The sequence below is a fragment of the Delphinapterus leucas genome, chromosome 14 (assembly GCF_059928025.1).
Source record: "Delphinapterus leucas isolate spDelLeu-1000000601 "Yukka" chromosome 14, BTC_Dleu_Yukka2, whole genome shotgun sequence".
In the NCBI taxonomy this organism is placed as follows: Eukaryota; Metazoa; Chordata; class Mammalia; order Artiodactyla; family Monodontidae; genus Delphinapterus; species Delphinapterus leucas.
In genome coordinates, this window is record NC_143142.1 from 62042480 (window position 1) to 62062828 (window position 20349).

Genomic DNA, 20349 nt, shown 5'->3' on the forward strand with positions numbered 1-20349 from the left:
CACAACTTCATACAGAGTGAGGATCTAGAGGCCCCTGCCAAGTCTTTATCACAGGCTCTCCAAACTTACTGTTTGATCCACCAGTTGGTCTTCCTTTGCCAATAAAATCATCATGAAAAGGAGGCAGACAATCATGCTCCGGGTCTCTGGGTGGGGACTGGGATTCCAGGCATCAGAGAGCACACTGACCCAGTTGACTTCACAGAGGACAGACCCCAAAAACAAGAAGCAGCTCTTGGGGCTTCCTCGTTCCACCTAAAAGGAAACAATGTTTTTAGCTATATATCCTAAAAATGTATAGAAATCAATGTTTTCTAAATTATATATCTTTTAAATTATACTTTTTTCCCAGATTATAAAAATCATTCATAACCCTTCTGCCCTCAGAGATTTAGATTATAATATTTTTCCTTCCATGTTCAATGTATGGCACACCTTTCAGCTTGTTTGGAGTTCATTATTTATTCCACTAATTCTTTTTTTTTTTTTTTTTTAATTTTTATTTTTGGCTGCGTTGGGTCTTTGTGGCTCCGTGCGGGCCTTCTCTAGTTGCGGTGAGTGGGGGCTACTCTTCGTCGCCGTGCATGGGCTTTTCATTGAGGTGTCTTCTCTTGTTGCAGAGCACGGGCTCTAGGCACACAGGCTTCAGTAGTTGTGGCACGCAGGCTCAGTAGCTGTGGCTCGCGGGCTCTAGAACACTGGCTCAGTAGTTGTGGAGCATGGGCTTAGCTGCTCCGCAGCATGTGGGATCTTCCCAGACCAGGGATCGAACCTGTGTCCTGTGCATTGGCAGACGATTCTTAACCACTGCACCACCAGGGAAGTCCCTATTCCACTAATTCTTAACAGGAAAGGAATGATCTTCCCTAGCTCCAGCCAGGGTGGCAAATCCCTGCCACAGTAAGTCACTGGTGCTCAAGGGAGCCTACCACAGTCCTCAGATGTGCTGGGCAAGACAAAGGTGATATATCTACTAGTCACTGGTTCCCAAAGCCGAGCGTGCATCAGAACCACCTGGAGGACTTGCATGGGATGAGGGTTGGGGGGTTACCCATAGAATTTTTAATGCCCTGCATCTGGAGTAGGAACAGGAATTTGTCTTCCTAACAAGTTCCCAGGTGGTACTGATGTTGCTGGCCCTAGGACCATACTTTGAGACCTACTATATTAGCACATATAATTTTTATATGGCCTTTTTCATATAATGTTGTGTTATAAATATATCCCCATATCATTAGTCTTTATAATTTTTGATGACTACATAATGTTTAATTATCCCATTTAAAATATAGCGGGGATGGGGGGCAAATGTATTTTAAAGTATATAATCAATATCAAAGTTATCTCTTATAAGCCTATTTCAAGTCTGTTTAAAATAAAACATGGCTAGCTATAAATTTTTCCTTTAAAAAGAAGATTAAAAAGCTCAACTCCATTTATAAAATCGCAATCAGTGGAATTTGATGATTCATGTCTTCCAATTAGTACCATCATTATATCATGCTATTTGCTCGTTTTCCCTTTTAGAAAATGATTCTTCATCCTCCTTTATAATTTGTTCTCTATCTTCACCCTCAACCCCCTCACAAACATACTTTACTATGCCAGCAAGACTCATGCAACAGAAAGGTTCCCAGCTTCTGGGCCGGGCAAAGTCATCTATCATTAGACTAAAACTCCTAGAGATACAAAGTCTATAGCATCCCTTTATAGACCATTCTATTTAATCTGTCATATAGCTAAAGCTGTGCTCTTACTTAAACACTCTCTTACAGCTCGTTAAACAAAGGTTCAATTCCATATTCATAATGATGATGAATACCTACTTTGTGCCTGTCTCATAGTCTAAACCTAGCTATAAAATCATTCTTAACTTTGTATTTCACTAAGATGACTGTCCTCAGCTTTCCTTAGAGCTCAGCTACAGAGGAGTGGCTGACAAGAGCAGCAGTGGGTGGGGTCTCCACTTAAGCACTAAAAGACTGCAGTACATTTTACTAATTGTCATAAATAACTATGGATCTGCAGTAATTAAAGCACTTAGGGACTTCCCTGGTGGCTCAGTGGTTGGGAATCCGTCTGCCAATGAAGGGGACACGGGTTTGAGCCCTGGTCCGGGAAGATCCCACATGCCGCGGAGCAACTAAGTCCATGCACCACAACTACTGAGCCAGCGCTCTAGAGCCCACGTGCCACAACTACTGAAGCCCATGTTCCTAGAGCCCGTGCTCTGCAACAAGAGAAGCCACTGCAATGAGAAGCCCGTGCACCACAATGAAGAGTAGCCCCCGCTCGCATCAACTGGAGAAAGCCCACACACTGCAACAAAGACCCAATGCAGCCAAAAATAAACAAATAAATAATAATTTTTTTTAAAAAAGCGCTTAAAGTGTCTCAATAATAAATGTGAATTAGGTTATGAGTAAACACAAATGAACTGGTGACTATGAACAAATAAACTGAAATGATCATAAAAAGCTAAGACAAGATTAAAGGGTTTTTTAAAACAAAAACTGAAGAACAACAGAAATGCCTGACTGGTAGGCAAGTGACACTACTGTACCCGTTTTCTGACTATTGCTTCTACTGCACACTTAGTGGGACTTTTTCCAGAGGCCATTTCAGGTCTTTTATATGATTATGATGCATTACTCGTTGTTACAATGTACTTCTGTCTCCTACAGCCTAATATCCCCTTACATAACTGCTTAAAGAAACTAATGGTTTGAGTACCGATTTACATTCTACTTTAATAGAACATTTAACAAGAAGCAGTTTTAATGATACTACCCTAGAAAAACATGCATTCACAGAAACGCCAAGATTGAGTGTGACAAAGTGATTAAACTATGTATTCACATGACAATATCACCGAAGACTAGGGGATGACTGTCATATTACAGACAAAAATCTTTCTCTGGGTTTTCTGTAAATGCTGTCCAGTCATCTACTAACACAGTGAAATGATGTCCATAGGATGCTGCTTTACACAAGCACTGTCTGGGCGATACAGAATTCGGGCAGGGTCCACATTGTCATCCACTGCAACTGGGCCTAAAACCCACAGTGAACAGGTTGCTCCCAAGAAGCCAGGCTGTGACATAGAGAGTGAAGGGTTTACCTTGAAGAAGGCCTCCATGAGCATCTGGTCAGGATGCAGGTCCCTCCATGGGAGTTTCTGGTAGGCACTGTGAAAAGCATACAGAATGAACTCTGGCATTTTGGGTGCTGTACATGCTTCACAATAATGTATCAGGTGTAACCGAAGGGCTCCGTCATCACCGGGCAAGAGCTTATCTAAAATTGAAAAAGAAAATATAGCTGAAGCCCTTTTGGTTTATCTTTAAAACAAGTAAAAAATTAACACAAAACACAAATTTGAACTAAAAGTCTAAAAACCTAACGTTCTCAATAATTACCCAGTTTCAAAGATTTTCACGTACCAGGGAAGAAAGTGATGGCAGAGCAATAATAAAGAATGGTAATTTATTTACCAGGGCAACTGGAAGGAGCAGCTGGTGTGAGGGAGATAGCAGGCGTGAACAGTTTTTCTCTAAAACTCCTAAATATATGACTTTTTAACTCAAATACACCTCCACAACCCCAACCAACTCTAGGCATCCCTTCAGTCTGTTGCCTTCAGCATAAATTCAGTCTCATGCATTTGACACCTCATTCATTTGGCACCTTGGAGAAATCGAATGTTCCTCAAAAGGAAATGTTCCAGGGACTTCCCTGGTGGTGCAGTGGTTAAGAATCCGCCAGCCGGGCTTCCCTGGTGGCGCAGTGGTTGAGAGTCCGCCTGCCAATTCAGGGGATGTGGGTTCATGCCCCGGTCCGGGAAGATCCCACATGGCACAGAGCAGCTAGGCCCGTGAGCCATGGCCGCTGAGCCTGCGCGTCTGGAGCCTGTGCTCCGCAATGGGAGAGGCCACAACAGTGACAGGCCCGCATACCACAAAAAAAGAAGAAAAAAAAAAGAATCCGCCTGCCAATGCAGGAGACACAGGTTCGATCCCTGGTCCGGGAAGATCCCACATGCCGCGGATCAACTAAGCCAGTGTGCCACAACTACTGAGGCTGCGCTCTAGAGCCCGCGAGCCACAACTACTGAAGCCCACATGCCTAGAGCCCGTGCTCCGCAACGAGAGAAGCCACCGCAGTGAGAAGCCCATGCGCCACAACGAAGAGTAGCCCCCACTCGCCGCAAGTACAGAAAGCTCACGCACAACAACGAAGACCCAACACAGCCGAAATAAATAAATTTATTTAAAAAAAAAAAAAAAGGAAATGTTCCAAATGACTAAATCTTAACCCTTGGTGCAGTAAAACTAGACTGTTAACTGTTATTCAAGTAAGTCACTCTAAAACAAATTTCACACTCTTCTGTGACCTGAATCACTCAGTATTATCCTCACGAGTATCAATTACTTTAGTGCCCTCAGGAGCATTTAGTCTGAAACAAATTTTTTCAGACTTTCTGGCTCTAAGCAAAGGAATGGAATTTGGTCAAAGAAGAGAGAGCCACATACAACGAGAGCAGAAACCTGATGGGAGTTTCTCAACACTGACTTTTGAAAAATGACTAATGAGCATCAACACACGATAAGTCGACTTATCACTGCTAACATTCCTGTGCCCTCAATCCCCATTCCTCAGGAAACAGTAACGTATGCTTTTAACAACCTTTTAAGACAGGGGTGAAGAGTCGCATTTGTTTAAATATGGATAAAAAAGATAGTTTTGTTTAAATTAGGATGGATACGTAGGAGAAGATGTCTAGGAGGTAATCTCTTAGGACCAGACCGAGCGTCTCTAGTCCCAGCCCAGACACAAATAAGTTCTGTGACCTCAGATGAATTCATTTTCCTTTCCAGGTCCTCATTTTTTCTCATCAATAAAAACATGGAGCTGAATCAGACGATCTCACTAAAAGGCTATAATTTAATACTTCTTCATCTTGCTGTGCACAGTTCTTCTGTTTCCTCTCTCTGAACTGAGTTGCCAATTCTTACTGTTATCTGTGTACTCTCCTATTCCTAGGACACTTTTTTATTTGATATACATGGGCCTGTGAGAGTGCCTGCCCTTTTATACTAAGGAACTAAATAATAGCCTTTGTGACAATAATTTTATGCTGAAATATTTGTCTCACTATAAATATGTTGTGGATGGTAATATGCAGCTAGAAGTCTACCTTTCCAAAAAAAGTGAGTGCTATTAGGATTTCATGTGTTACTCACTGAACCAATACTTTTATCAAGTAGACAACTCAGAGTACGGCACTGTCCTAAGTCTTGGGTTGGGGAGAGATAAAAAGAAGAATGTTTCTGTGCCTAGAGTTTATATCTTATAATAGCGGCGGAGGGGGGAGGGGGAACTGAGAGGAGATCAGATATGTAAAAAGTCAATCAAAAATACTAGATGGGGGGCTTCCCTGGTGGCGCAGTGGTTGAGAGTCCGCCTGGCGATGCAGGGGACACAGGTTCGTGCCTCGGTCCGGGAGGATCCCACATGCTGCAGAACAGCTGGGCCCGTGAGCCATGGCCGCTGGGCCTGCGTGTCCGGAGCCTGTGCTCCGCGACGGGAGAGGCCACAGCAGTGAGAGGCCCGCGTACCACCAAAAAAAAAAAAAAAAAACAACAACAAATACTAGATGGGGACTTCTCTGGTGGTCCAGTGGTAAAGAATCCACCTTCCAATCAGGGGACGTGGGTTCGATCCCTGGTCAGGGAACTAAGATCCCACATGCCGCGGGGCAACTGGAGAGCAACTAAGCCCGTGTGCTCTGGAGCCCGTGCGCCTCAACTAGTGAGAAGCCCACGCACCACAACAAAAGATCCCACATGGTTCAACTAAGACCCGACGCAGCCAAATAAATAAATAAATATTAAAAAAAAAACAAAACAACGCTGGATGAGGTACATCCAGACAACGGTATATTATTCAGCACTAAGAAGAAATGAGTGATCAAGTCATGAAAGACATGGAGGAACCTAAGTGCATATGCTAAGCAAAAGAAGCCCATCTGGAAAGCTGCATAATGAATGATTCTAACTATATGACATTCTAGAAAAGCTAAGACTATGCAGAAAGTAAAAGAAATCAGTGGTTGCCAAAGCCTGGGGTGGGGGAGGGATGAACAGACAGAGCACAAAGGATATTTAGGGCAGTGAAACTACTCTGTATGATACTGTACCACTCTGTAGGATACTCTGTAGACACACATCATTATACATTTATCCAAACCCAGAGGATGTACAAGCCCCAGCATGAATCCTAGTGTAAACATGGACTTTGGGTAATAATGTGTCAGTGTAGATTCATCGGCTATAACAAATGTACCACTCTGGTGGGGGATGGTGATAGTGGGTGGGGAGGGGGTTATGCACGCGGAGCAGGGAGGAAAGGGTATACGGAAACTCTCTGTGCTTTCCGCTCAGTTTTGCTGTGAACCTAAAACTACACTAAAAAAAGTCTATTTTTGTATATATATAAAATATTGGATGATATATTGTTTTATATTATAACATATATATTATTGCTATATATATTTATACATATTATTATAATATATAGTCTATTATCTGATATGCTATCTACTATATACATTGTATATAAAATACTGGATGACATATTGTTAACTCCAGGACTCAGTGCCACATAAACACATGGTAGCCACGGGGGTGCATCACTCAGATCTCCCTTCAAACAGAACTTGCCACAGATCAGGGCACAGCACCTTTAGCACCTGAGTCGAGGCCATCCTCCTCCCAGGTAGCCCTCAGCCAACAACTAAGCACTGACCTGGCTGCTTCCGCCCAAGGTAGGATCCTCAAAAAAGAATGTTGGCACTAGAACTCCCCAACCAGCTGGCCAATACTTTCTCAGCGCTGCCCTGCAGGCTGAGACTCTTCCTACTCTCCTTTCACGGGTGTTAGGCCTGCACCAGGATCTGAAGGCTTTCTTTGCCCACCCTTATTCCTCTCCCTCTTATTTTCACAGGCAGTACCCCAAATAAATCTCAGCATTCTGGCTCCATCATGGCGTCTGCTTCCCAAGGATTCAAACTACAACAATGTGCTATAAAGATTTAGAGGCAGGAGAGAAATGTGTGCACATGAACAGATATGCAGGAGAATACAAAGGGCCCGAGGCTTCATCCAGGTAGTGGAATCAGCATAAGCAAAGAAGTGGCAGAGGGAAGATCCAAGGACGTTTAGGGAACAGTGCGTAGAGCAGTATGGCTGAATGGAATGCTTCCATGAAAAAACATCACAGAACGTTGAAGTGCTCTGAGCCAGACACATTTGAATGCTGAGCTAAAACATTATTACATTTAAAAGTTTCTGAGTAAGAATATAATAGCACACAAACAGAATTTTTGGAAAATCAATCTAGTAAGCAGGCAGGAACAGAAATGAGATAGGAAGGACAGTTAGGAGTCTACTGCAGGAATCTGGGTTGGGTGGACCTAATATCCTTACAAGCCTCCCAATACAAAACATTTAGATACACTAAGTAAAATGCAACAACTCTGAAAATGCACAGCTACATGCATTCAGTGGAAGAAAAGAGGTCAGACAGACTAGGAAAGCAGAGTATTAAACGGATGCGGAAGCCTCAGTTGCCCTGGGGCTGTTTGCTTATGTGGGGTTTTCAACAGCACAAGGAAACGGAAAACAAGATCTTCTAAGGACTACACCCTCACTGAAAGGGCAGATGAGGGGGGAGGGGAACAGATCTTCTCTGCCTTAGCCTGGACTGGGAGTCAGGGAGGCAAGAAAGTTGATTGTGATAATTGAGTATGGGGTTTGATTTCATGTATCTGTGTAGTGTGAGAAACCCAAAGCCAAGGAATTACACAGAGCCAAATGGCAACAAATGCAGATCTTCTCTGGAGGCATACACCCTCATCCTAGTCCTCATGGAATTTCCACAGATAAAGTCTCTCTAAATACAGGCTCACAATAGAAAATTACAAAATACAGAAGGAAACAAGCCTCTGAAGGAACATCAAACAGAAGCATGAGCCACCCCCGAACAGAAACTTGAGATGACGGAATTACTGCATACAGCTCATAAAGGAAAGTAGGTATGTTTAAACATTTTAAAAGAATAAAAATTGAAAATTTAAATTAAAGAAAGAAGATGCTATCAAAAAGGATCGGATAGGGACTTCCCTGGTGGCGCAGTGGTTAAGAATCCACATGCCAATGCAGGGGACAGGGGTTCAAGCCCTGGTCCGGGAAGATCCCACATGCCACAGAGCAACTAAGCCCGCGAGCCACAACTAATGAGCCTGTGTGCTACAACTATTGAAGCCCACACGCCTAGAGCCTGTGCTCCACAACAACAAAGATGAGCCACCGCAATGAGAAGTCAGTGCACCACAATGAAGAGTAGCCCCTGCTTGCCACAACTAGAGAAAGACCGCACACAGCAATGAAGATCCAACACAATCAAAAATAAATAAATATTTTTTAAAAAAAATAAATAAATATGTTTTAAAAGGATCTGGATAAATTTTATAAACAAACATTACTTCTAGAAACTGAAATGAAAAATTCAATGGATTTTTTTTTAAAGCAGACTAGACATAGCTGAAGAGATGGAGTAAGCTGGAAGAGAGATCTCAAGAATTTGTCCAGGGGAATTCCCTGGCAGTCCAGTGGTTAGGACTCTGCACTTTCACTGCCAAGGGTGCGGATTCAATCCCTGGTCGGGGAACTAAGATCCCACAATCCACTCGGTGTGGTCAAAAAAAAAAAGAATTTGCCCTAAATGAAGCAGAAGAAAACACACCAAAAAAGTGAAAAGTCACAGAAGATAGAATGAGGTTCACCATGGGGGAAAGACAATATTTGAAAAGAGAAAGCCATAACTGATGACACTGAGCACTACCTCCCAAAAAAGATAAGAGGTTACACACTTCACACTAAATAATTGTACGGGTGACCTTTCTTTGGTCAAAGATGACAGCCTACCAAATAAAGTAAAAGTAAATAAAGTAGAAAAGCAGAGGCAAAAGATTAACTGAATTACTTAAGGAAAAGTGAAAACTAACCAGAGACATGATATAACATCTTCCTACCTTTAAAACTCTCGTGCAATGAGTCAATGCAATCAGTGAACAACTGCACGATGCTTGAGGCCACCACAGCATCACTCTCCAGCCAGGGGTAATGTCGTTGGCTGCTTTAAATAAAAGAAACACACACTTAGAAAGGAAACACTATGATTAAATTACTGTATGTCCCAGAGTCTGGGGTTTGCCTAAGTTCTAGAAAACTCTGTGTTATGTAGCCCTAAGACACATTTAGAGCACTTTAAAAACTGTAAATTCCTGGAAGTGAATTGTAGCTTTTAATATCAATCATATAATTTTATTTACTTTCCTTCCTAACATTTATTCCAATGTAATTAAGTTTCAGAAGTGTGCTATCTAAATAACTATTAAATTAACACCTTTTACAACACATCCAATTTATGCCCGTAAACCCATCCCTTGTGTATCTTGGTTACATTTCGAATGCCTTAGAAGACAGTTTTCTCTACCTAAAGCATGGGGGGTGAAAAGACATGTAAAAAAAGATGGTCAAAAATGAACAGAGAGGAAATAACCAAAGGAAAAACTCTTTATATGAAATTTTTACTTTCTGAATCTGGTATAGAAAGTTCAATATAAAAATAAATTCCATTAGTTCTTCCTGGAAATAGACAGGAAGCCTAAATTATGGTAAGCAGTCTCACGGTCACCACAAAATCCTGAAGCTTGTGGATTGTCTAAGGATAGCCCTCTGGAAAAGCAAAGACCCAGAACTTTTTCTGTTTTCCTCAATGGGCTCTTGAAGCAGCCTGGATGATACAAATAATCTGGACATGGCGGTCAAAGCTCTACCCTGGTCCCAGTCTAGCCCTCACCAGCTGTGGGATTTGAGCAAGACATTCAAGTTTTCTGAATCTCAGGATCAGATTAATTCACACTTATGAAAACACTTTAAATACTGTGATATATACTGTGTAATTCTTACAGAACTCTGGACATCTACCTTTTGTTTGTATGCTTTTAGAGGAAAAAAGACTCGTAAGGCAACTCCTTGCATTTGGACAGCTCAACACCTCTGTTTTAAATGCTTGTGAAATAATGCTTTCATTTAGTTGCAGAGTTCATGTTAAAAGAGCAATTCCCACCCAGTAATTTGAAAGCCACCTTAGTTCCAAAAACATAACTGATACTAGGTAAAATCAAGTTTGCCTCATATTTTGCAGTGTTATATTATCAAAACCTAATTCAGGAGAACAACATCCATTTTTCTGAAATTAAATACCAACCTCATTCAACTTCTTTATTGTGGAAAACTGGAAATGAGTGTCCAGTTTTGCTTCAAAATCAATAGCTCTGATCAAGAAGACTAACAATTCCACAAACAGAAAATGTCTTAAGTTTACTTTGTAAAGAAGCGTTCTCTAAATTTAAAATCAGATCTGTGAATCATCAGCTGGACCAAAACACCATCAGAACTTTAAGTCTATAAATTTCAAAGAAATTTGAATATCAGAAAAACTATTTACCTTTCATTGTCCTCTAAAACCAGTATCCATGGCTTAAAGAGCTGGACGATTACTGAATGTAGGGATCTTAGCACTAAAACAAAGCAAAATTTTTAGAGACAAGAAACAAGCCCATCAAATGGAGATGGCCAACAGGCACATGAAAAAATGCTCAACATTGCTAATCATCAGGGAAATGCAAATCAAAACCACAATGAGATATCACCTCACACCTGTCACAATGGCTATCAGCAAATACCAAACACAAATACCAAATGTTGGCGAAGATGTGAAGAAAAAGAACCCTTCTACACTGTTGGTGGGAATGTAAATTGGTGCAGCCACTGTGGAAAACAGTATGGAGGGTTCTCAAAAAACTAAAAATAGAACTACCATATGATCCAGCTATTCCACTCCTGGGTGTATATCCAAAAAAAACAACAGCACTGGGCTTCCCTGGTGGTGCAGTGGTTGAGAGTCTGCCTGCCGATGAAGGGAACACGGGTTCGTGCCCAGGTCCGGGAGGATCCCACATGCCGCAGAGCGGCTGGGCCCGTCCATGAGCCATGGCCACTGAGCCTGCGCGTCCGGAGCCTGTGCTCCACAACGGGAGAGGCCACGACAGTGAGAGGCCCGCGTACCGCAAAAAAAAAAAAAAAACAACCAAAAGCACTAATTCGAAAAGATACTATGCACCCCAATGTTCATAGCAGCATTATTTAAAATTGCCAGGATATGGAAGCAACCTAGGTGTCCATCAACAGATGAATGGATAAAGAAGATGTGGCATACACACACACACACACACACACACACATACATACACACAATAAAAAAGAATGAAAATTTTCCATATGCAGCAACATATGGAGGGTTTGGAGGGCATTATGCTAAGTGAAATAAGTCAGACTGAGAAAGACAAATACTATATGATACCACTTATATGTGGAATCTAAAAAATAAACCAGTGAATATAACAAAAAAGAAGCAGACTCACAGATATAGGGAACAAACTAGTGGTTACCGTGGGGAGAGGGAAGGGGGAGGGGCAATATAAGGGTAGGGGATTAAGAGGTACAAACTATTAGGTATAAAATAAGCTATAGAGATATATTGTACAACACAGGGAATATAGCCAATATTTTATAATAACTATAAATGGAGTATAACCTTTAAAAATTGTGAGTCACTATATTATACACCTGTTACTTATATAATATTGTACGTCAACTATACTTCAATTAAGAAAAAGAAAAATTAAGTCCACCCTTTGTCAAGATCATTGATCACTATATAGAAAATCTTCTTCTTATCATCTGTATTCATAAACCTATGGTGATATACAAACAACACATTTAATATAACTAAACATGTTTCAGTTTTCATTTGCTGCAATGAAATTTCTTAAATTGAAGTTTTATTATAACACAATATCATGGACAATTTTATAACATGCATTTTTTAAAAATAAAAACTTAAACATTCTTAATGTGATAAATAATAGGAAGAAAGAGCTGGAGACTGAAACCTATCTCTTTGTACTTCACCTTACAAAGGAGAGGCAGAAGCAAGCTGAAGCAAGCACCCACTGGTAAGTGAATATAGGTATAACACATATATGGGTTCACACTTGTACTGTGTATTTCCTATTTCTTCTTCATGACACTCAGATATACAGATTTATCACCAAGTTTTAAATCTCTTAATGTGTCTATTCAAGTCTCTTCTAATGGAAGGTCAGAACACCTAAGCTCCATGTTGCACTAAAGGCATATTACCTGTTTTGCTGCTGGCAGATGGATCTTGGGCCAAGCAGGCCATTTCTGAGTCAAGCAGTCTTTTTACAAGGTAGTCCAACAGTGTCTTCATATCTGCCATGTAAGGACTCCATTTTGAGAATAAACCAAAACTTTTAAAGTCCAACGTGGATAACCGAAGCTTACAAAAAAAGTTTGAGAGCCACTGTATAGTCTCCATTACCTGGAAAAGAATGACCATTTTAAAAAATGCTTACTGAATATCTACTTTCAGTAGAATACTACAGTAGACTGTGACGGAGGGCTTTGACTTTGTAATCGAGTTGCAAAGGTATATAGCATATGAAAAGTAAATCAGCAGATTTCAAACTCCTTTTCTAAAGCAAAGGAACCATTTTTTCAACTAAATTCATGTGGACCCACATCATATAAAATTGATGAAGCTGAGAGCTCTGTGGGACACTGCGTGAAAACCTGTTCGAAGGAGCCAGTGAAGCAGGAGGGTTAAGGCGGGGAGGCGAGGTACACACAGGGGCTGGTGCTGGGCTGTTCCTGAACAGAGAGGCAAGAATCAGATCTGAGGCATGAGAGAAAGCTGATCCAGCCACAGGAGGCGGGTGGGGGTAGAGGGAATGGGAGATGACTGACAAAGGAAAACACAGGGTTCTTAGAGATAAAAAGATGCTTTGTTAGATATCAATTTTAAATGTGTTCCAGTTGTTTAAAAAACATATAGGGCTTCCCTGGTGGCGCAGTAGTTAAGAATCCTCCCACCAATGCAGGGGACACAGGTTCGAGCCCTGGTCCGGGAAGATCCCACATGCCACAGAGCAACTAAGCCCGTGCTCCACAACTACTGAAGACTGTGTGCCACAGAGCCCTCAGGCTGCAACTACTGAACCTGCGTGCCGCAACTACTGAAGCCTGCGCACCTAGAGCCCGTGCTCCGCAACAAGAGAAGCCACCGCAATGAGAAGCCCGCGCACTGCAAGGAAGAGTAGCCCCCGCTCGCTGCAACTAGAGAAAGCCCGAGCGTGCAACAAAGACCCAATGCAGCCAAGAAAAAAAAATATTTTTAATAAATTAATTAAAAAAAACAAAAAAACTACAAAGGAAACGGAAAAGAAATGCACAAAAACTTCAGAGACCAAGAGCTACACACCTGCTTGTCTGACAAGAGAACATCCGGAGAGCTTTGAAGCACCGAGGTCTCAGCAGAAGCTGCCCCCTGCTGGCAGCCTGTGGCGCAGCAGCCCAGGGCTCTTAGGGTGGCTTTCCAACACTCGGGGCTCAGCAGCTGCTCAGCAGAGCCTTACCAGGCAGGGACAGAGGAGAGCAAGTCAGCATCCTTCACAAACTAACTTTCAACTTGAATCAAAGAACACATGTACTTTACAAATGAATGAGTATTAAATAAAAATCCAAAACAAATTCATAAAGATCTGTGGTGCAATGTTCATTGCAGCTCTATTTACAATAGCCAGGACATGGAAGTAACCTGTCCTGAATGGATAAAGAAGATGTGGCACATATATACAATGGAATATTACTCAGCCATAAAAAGGAATGAAATTGAGTTATTTGTAGTGATGTAGATGGACCTAGAGTCTGTCATACAGAGTGAAGTAAGTCAGAAAGAGAAAAACAAATACGGTACGCTAACACATATATGTGGAATCTAAAAAAAAAAAATGGTCATGAAGAGCCTAGGCGCAAGATGGGAATAAAGACGCAGACCTACTAGAAAATGGACTTGAGGACATGGGGAGGGGGAAGGGTAAGCTGGGACAAAGTGAGAGAGTGGTAGTGTATATATGACATACGTACACTACCAAATGTAAAATAGATAGCTAGTGGGAAGCAGTCGCATAGCAAAGGGAGATCAGCTCGGTGCTTTGTGACCAGCTAGAAGGGTGGGATAGGGAGGGTGGGAGGGAGGGAGATGCAAGAGGGAAGAGATATGGGGATATATGTATATGTATAACTGATTCACTTCGTTATAAAGCAGAAACCAACACACCATTGTAAAGCAATTATACTCCAATAAAAACGTTAAAAAAAAAAAAAAAAAGATCTGTGGTGAAGAGACCAAAGTTAAGAGAACCTATTGAAAGATCTGTCCACATGGACACTTGACTTTCCGTACTCTTGGTAACCCTACTGGTAGTGAGCACAGCCGAGCCATCTGAGCTGGAATCTGGGGGTGGGGAGGGGACTCCCACCTACCACCCCCTGACTGGGGAATGGTAAAGGTGCCATTTTCCTGGCTGGACAATGTGAGAGAGACAACAAAGGACCCATGGTGCAGAATGCAACTGCAGAGTCTAGGCTCTGTTCAGAAGGAGTCTCTTACTCGCCCCTAAAAGTCCACTCCTACACCAGGCAAAACCTAAAGCAACACAGAAACAGTATGCAAAAGTAGAGACTACCAACCAGCACTCTGCTACCTGCAAAACTGACTTCCCAGAGGACAGGAATTATACGCCCTCAGGTCCTTTCCCCCCAGAGGTGGCACAAGGATCAACTAGGACAACAGTGGCTCATAGGGGCTGGTCTAAGGGGAAGGATGATGAGGTCAGCTGCACTAGTGGATGGGAGGTACCTAGGGGACAGTGAAGGGTCTGTGTCCCAATAGCTACTGCGGTCTGGATCTTAGGGCAGAGGCCTAGAACACAGCTACAGGTGTGGAGTCATGCATGCCTAGAAGATGTCAGTGAAGCCAGGGAAAACTGCAATGGGCTCACCCACGGCAAATCAGACGAGTAAAGGATGAAGCCCTGGGAACACCGATATGGTGGCCAGGGAGGGATGGAAACCAGGAGGCTGGAGGTTATGGAATCTGACAGAGATGGTAGTGTTTTCTTAAGCCTGTAACTGAATTACTTTTCCTGGGAAATAAAATTTTCCTGCTAAATCCAAGTCAATGGTTGCCTATATAAACAATTTATAATCTCTTTAAAAGGTTTCAGGGAAAAAACCCACAATATATGCTTAACCAGTTTTGAAAATTTAGGGCAAAACTTAGCTATGCAAATATGCATTAAAAATTATACAAGTAGGGCTTCCCTGGTGGCGCAGTGGTTGAGAGTCCGCCTGCCGATGCAGGGGACACGGGTTCGTGCCCCAGTCCGGGAAGATCCCACATGCCGCAGAGCGGCTAGGCCCGTGAGCCATGGCCGCTGAGGCTGCGCGTCTGGAGCCTGTGCTCCGCAACGGGAGAGGCCACAACGGTGAGAGGCCCGCGTACCGCAAAAAAAAAAAAAAAAAATTATACAAGTACCTTTCCCTACCACCATTCTCCACGTACCCTGCAACTTGCCTCTATAGGAAACAATGAATGTTTTGTAGTGCTTTGAAAATGAGACCATACATTTCAGTATTCTTCAGGTAGTCCAATACATAAGATCATTAACTTATTCATTATACTATTTCTATGATGTAACACAAAGATTTGACATAAAGCAAAATTTAGTTTTGCATTACATCTATAAACAGTATGAAGTTTACATGAAAAAAAGTAAATACTATCTCATTTTTCAAATTTCAATAAAATTCCTGCCTAGTGAAATTTCAAAAATAAAAAAGCCTACACTCTTTATTTCTCCTCTGATCTCCAACACTGATGGAAAACTGCAGGAGGGGGACAGAAACAGTGGGAATTTGGAAAATTTAATGCTGCTTTCTTTCTCTTGGATAATATAAATACAGCATATCATTACACAGGGATAAAATTCATTTGCAAAAAACAAGAGTCAAAAAATTAGGGGGGAAAAAGACTAAATTTATCCACCATTTTGGAATTATAGAGAAACCAACCGGCATATTAAGCATACTGTAAAGGAGCAACTTCCTCCTCTTCCCAAATCTATAGTCACCAGGGTAAGCAGGCCCACCCCAGTTCAGGACAGCTGCAAAGTCAAGGTAGACAGGTGGGTGCACGACTCCAACCCCAATGTCTAAGAGCTGTCTTGCCCAATTAGGGTCCATTCTGACATTTAGGACAATAACTGACCATTTTTACAGACAGCAACCTTTTGGGCATTGTTCATTGAGCACTTTGGGTGAAGATTAGTGATTCTAAACTCCTGCATGCTTGCATTATTTTTACATTTTTGGATGACATCCGTAGAATGGTAAATGTCATATTAAACATTCACTGTGATCTAATCAGTCACAATTAAGGCACTTACTTTGCATCAGCAGCCTCAGAATGTCACTGTACTGGTCAGGGAACTGGTAGAGAAGAAGGTAAGTCCAGTGCTTACAGAAAAGATTAAATGGCATCAAAATATCTTCGTCTGGTTCAAGGCCCCAGGCAGTAAGTGCCAAATGAATGGACTCCAGAAGCCTGGTACGATCAGACAGAGGAGGTTTAGTGGCGTTTAACCATTGCTTAAGATCGAACTAAAAAGAAAAGGAAATAAGAAGTTTTATTTATACTAGAAAATTAATTGAAATAGAGCAAATTGTGTGCAAATTTAGTTTGAAAGTCAAAGCTTACCTAGCATTTAGCTTTTTATAAAGATTGAAACTAAAATTTATATACTTAAAAGAACCTAGGCAGTTCAGTAACTGACGGTACCATTATGCCTCCATCTATATACTTCAGTCTCTGGGATTGCAGAGGCAGTTTTCTCAGCCCTGCATGCTTTTTTGCAATTTAAAAATCTTGTTGGTAAGTTTTCCCTACAACACAAGGATCAGAACTTTGTAGTTCTTCTTCACTGGTCATAGTGCCACAAACAAGCGGCCACTTTATGGAACTATCTCCATCTAATGGCCATGTTTCAAAGAGTGCATCAGTTAGTGAAAATTCAGAGTATTGATATCACCTTCCAGAATCCCAAACTATAAAACATGGTCTCCCCCATTACAAACTGAGATCAGTCTCCAGGTCCTAAAAAATGCCCAGGTTTTATGACTCATAGATGTCAGAGAAGTACAACTGAAGGCAAAATAGCTAAGGCTCTGAAATTCTCAACTGGTTAAGTAAATTCATTGCCTTGGTCTGAGTTAATATTCTATTAGGAATAAAACAAAGGCAATTTGCTTAGATTGAGCTTATTCTAAATATGAGAGACTCTGACATATTACAACTCAATTATCAAACACAATTAAGGCATACATTCAAAAGAAGGATGTACTAAATTATTACTATGAATATTTCAAAACTGTATGAAGTTTTTAAAGAGAGTTTGGGAGCTGGTCCTTTTTATACTACATGAGTAAGACTGTCCTATATAACAGAATCAGCGCCCCCAGAAGCAGCAGCTCTGGGATGCTATTTGAAGATGATATCAAATGAGAAAACGGCCTGTCAGTCTCCAGTCCACCTGGAGACACAGCTCCAAGGGAGCTGGGAAACAACAGCATTATCTACATTTCAATGACAACATCAGGACTGAATGACAGCTCACCTTGGTCAGCAGCATGAAAGTCATATCACTGTTGTCCTCACTCAGAAACTTCACCACTTCCTCATACAGCTGTACGAACTCCGCAGGCGTAGCGTTGGGAGTAAAGAAAGGTGACAAGAGAGAGCAGAGCCTTCTGTTCTTCAGAATGGTCTGAAGGACTTTTCTGCATTCTGATTTAGTGCCACTTATAAACACCTTGAAAGAATTAAAAAGGGAAAATGTCACTATATTCTCCCCTCCCCAACTTTTACTTAAGCACCCAAGTTTTAAGGAATAGTACATAAGGCAAATAGAATTTTTTCTAAATAAGAATAAGAAACAATCAAAAGAAATGTAAAATCAACATCGATAAACCTGTCACTTCCAATGTAAGTGATATTAAATATTCTGGATAATCCATTCATTTCATTTGGACACACCAAAGAAAATGTTTAAAAGATTAAAATATTGGGATAATCTGAATCTGGAAATTTGCAATGTACCCACCATGACTGCTAAGTATTCAAAGTGATTCTGCATTACGTCAAGAAAAAAAAACTTCTAGGTTACACATTTTATTGAGATGTGCTTTTAATACTTTTCAAAAGCTAATTTTTATAACTAATATACACTCAAGATAACCTCACCTTCTTGTAACTTGGTTCTAACGTTTAAAAGTACTAGAATATAAGTGAATATTTAAATAACCTCAGAGTCAGGAAAGCTTTGATAAGCTTGACCAGAGGCAGAAATAATTAAAGGACAAGACTGATAGATTTGAATATATAAAATTTTTACTTCAATAAGGCAAAAAGCATCATAAAATTAAAGAAAAATGACAAAGGAGAAAAATTATACCACATTCCAGATACCAGGTTAGCACTCTGAGGAGCTCTGTCAAAACAAGAAACTCTCCAGCAGAAAACATGCAAAGGACAATACCAGAAAAATCACACACAAAAATTATTAAACAGCCAATAATCATTTGAAAAGTCAGGCAATTGAACAAGTACTTAAAGAAATACAACGTAAAATAATCACAAAGTACCACTTCCCCTATTAGATTAGCAAGATTTATAAAGAATGATCATTCCTAATGTTAGTTCTAATACGGAGAATAATAAACTCAAACCCTGCTATTATAATGTAAATAGGTACAAACTTCCCAGGAGGAGAGTATAACAATATACATCAAATGCTAATCCTTTTGACATAGCAATCATACTTCTAGGAAATTATCCTAGGAAAAATAGCACAATAATTTCACAAAGATATGTAAGAATATTTAGCTCAGGCTTACTGTAGCAAAACAACCAACCTACATAAATATTCATCCAGAGGGCACTGGCTCAATACATTACAATATACCTATACCATGGAACACTATATATTAAATACCATGATATAGGTCTGTATTTATTATCAAGAATATTGTCTAAAACATGCATTTGAATGAAAGAAGCAGGTTATAAAACAGCATGTGCTAGTTATTAACTGTGTATTTTTACATATACACACATAAACTAATAGACATAGATACACAAGACAAACTATAATGAAATGTTAGCTATGTAACCAATATCTCCAGGAGATGAGGATTGTGAGAAATTTTTCTTCTTTATACTTTTTTTTAACATCTTTATTGAAGTGTAATTGCTTTACGTGTTGTGATAGTTTCTGCTGTATAACAAAGTGAATCAGCTATATACATATGTAAACCCCCATATGTCCTCCCTCTTGCAAATCCCTCCCACCCTCCCTACCCCACCCCTCTAGGTGGTCGCAAAGCACAGAGCTGATCTCTCTGTGCTACGAAGCTGCTTTCCACTAGCTATCTATTTTGCATTTGGTAGTGTATATATGCCAATGCTACTCTCTCACTTTGTCCCAGCTTACTATTCCCCCTCCCCATGTCCTCAAGTCCATTCTCTATGCCTGTGTCTTTATTCCTGTCCTGCCCTTAGATTCATCAGAACCTTTTTTTTTTTTTTAGATTCTATATGTGTTAGCATGTGGTATTTGTTTCTCTCTTTCTGACTTACTTTACTCTGTATGACAGACTCTAGGTCCATCCACCTCACTACAAATGACTCAATTTCATTTCTTTTTATGGCTGAGTAATATTCCACTGTATATATGGGCCACAGCTTCTTTATCCATTCATCTGTCAATGGACACTTAGGTTGCTTCCATGTGCCGGCTACTGTAAATAGTGCTGCGATGAACATTGTGGCACATGACTCTTTTTGAAATATGCTTTTCTCAGGGTATATGCCCAGCAGTGGGATTGCTGGGTCATATGGTAGTTCTCTTTTTAGCTTTTTAAGGAACCTCTATACTGTTCTCCATAGTGGCTGTATCAATTTACATTCCCACCAACAGTACAAGAGGGCTCCCTTTTCTCCACACCCTCTCCAGCATTTACTGTTTGTAGATTTTTTGATGATGGCCATTCTAACTGGTGTGAGGTGATACCTCAATGTAGTTTTGATTTGCATTTCTCTACTGATTAGTGATGTTGAACATCTTTTCATGTGTTTGTTGGCAATCTGTATATCTTCTTTGGAGAAATGTCTATTTAGGTCTTCTGCCCATTTTTGGATTGGGTTGTTTGTTTTTTTTGATATTGAGCTGCATGTATA

General features: G+C 40.8%; 1 protein-coding gene across 8 annotated transcripts in view; it reads right to left on the reverse strand.

Annotated features, from left to right (window-relative positions):
• The window catches only part of EPG5 (ectopic P-granules 5 autophagy tethering factor), a 126390-nt gene that overhangs the window by 15869 nt on the left and 90172 nt on the right, over nt 1–20349 (reverse strand). For 7 of the 8 annotated variants that reach the window (XM_022561821.2, XM_089895110.1, XM_089895109.1 and 4 more), the window contains 8 exons: nt 17729–17923; nt 16502–16715; nt 13474–13622; nt 12333–12534; nt 10576–10648; nt 9095–9198; nt 3122–3297; nt 70–255 (listed from right to left, as the gene is read on the reverse strand). In XM_022561821.2, coding sequence (XP_022417529.1) covers nt 70–255; nt 3122–3297; nt 9095–9198; nt 10576–10648; nt 12333–12534; nt 13474–13622; nt 16502–16715; nt 17729–17923 — 1299 coding nt within the window. The remainder of the gene's footprint in view (nt 1–69; nt 256–3121; nt 3298–9094; nt 9199–10575; nt 10649–12332; nt 12535–13473; nt 13623–16501; nt 16716–17728; nt 17924–20349) is intronic. The other variant, XM_089895107.1, reaches the window with a different exon arrangement.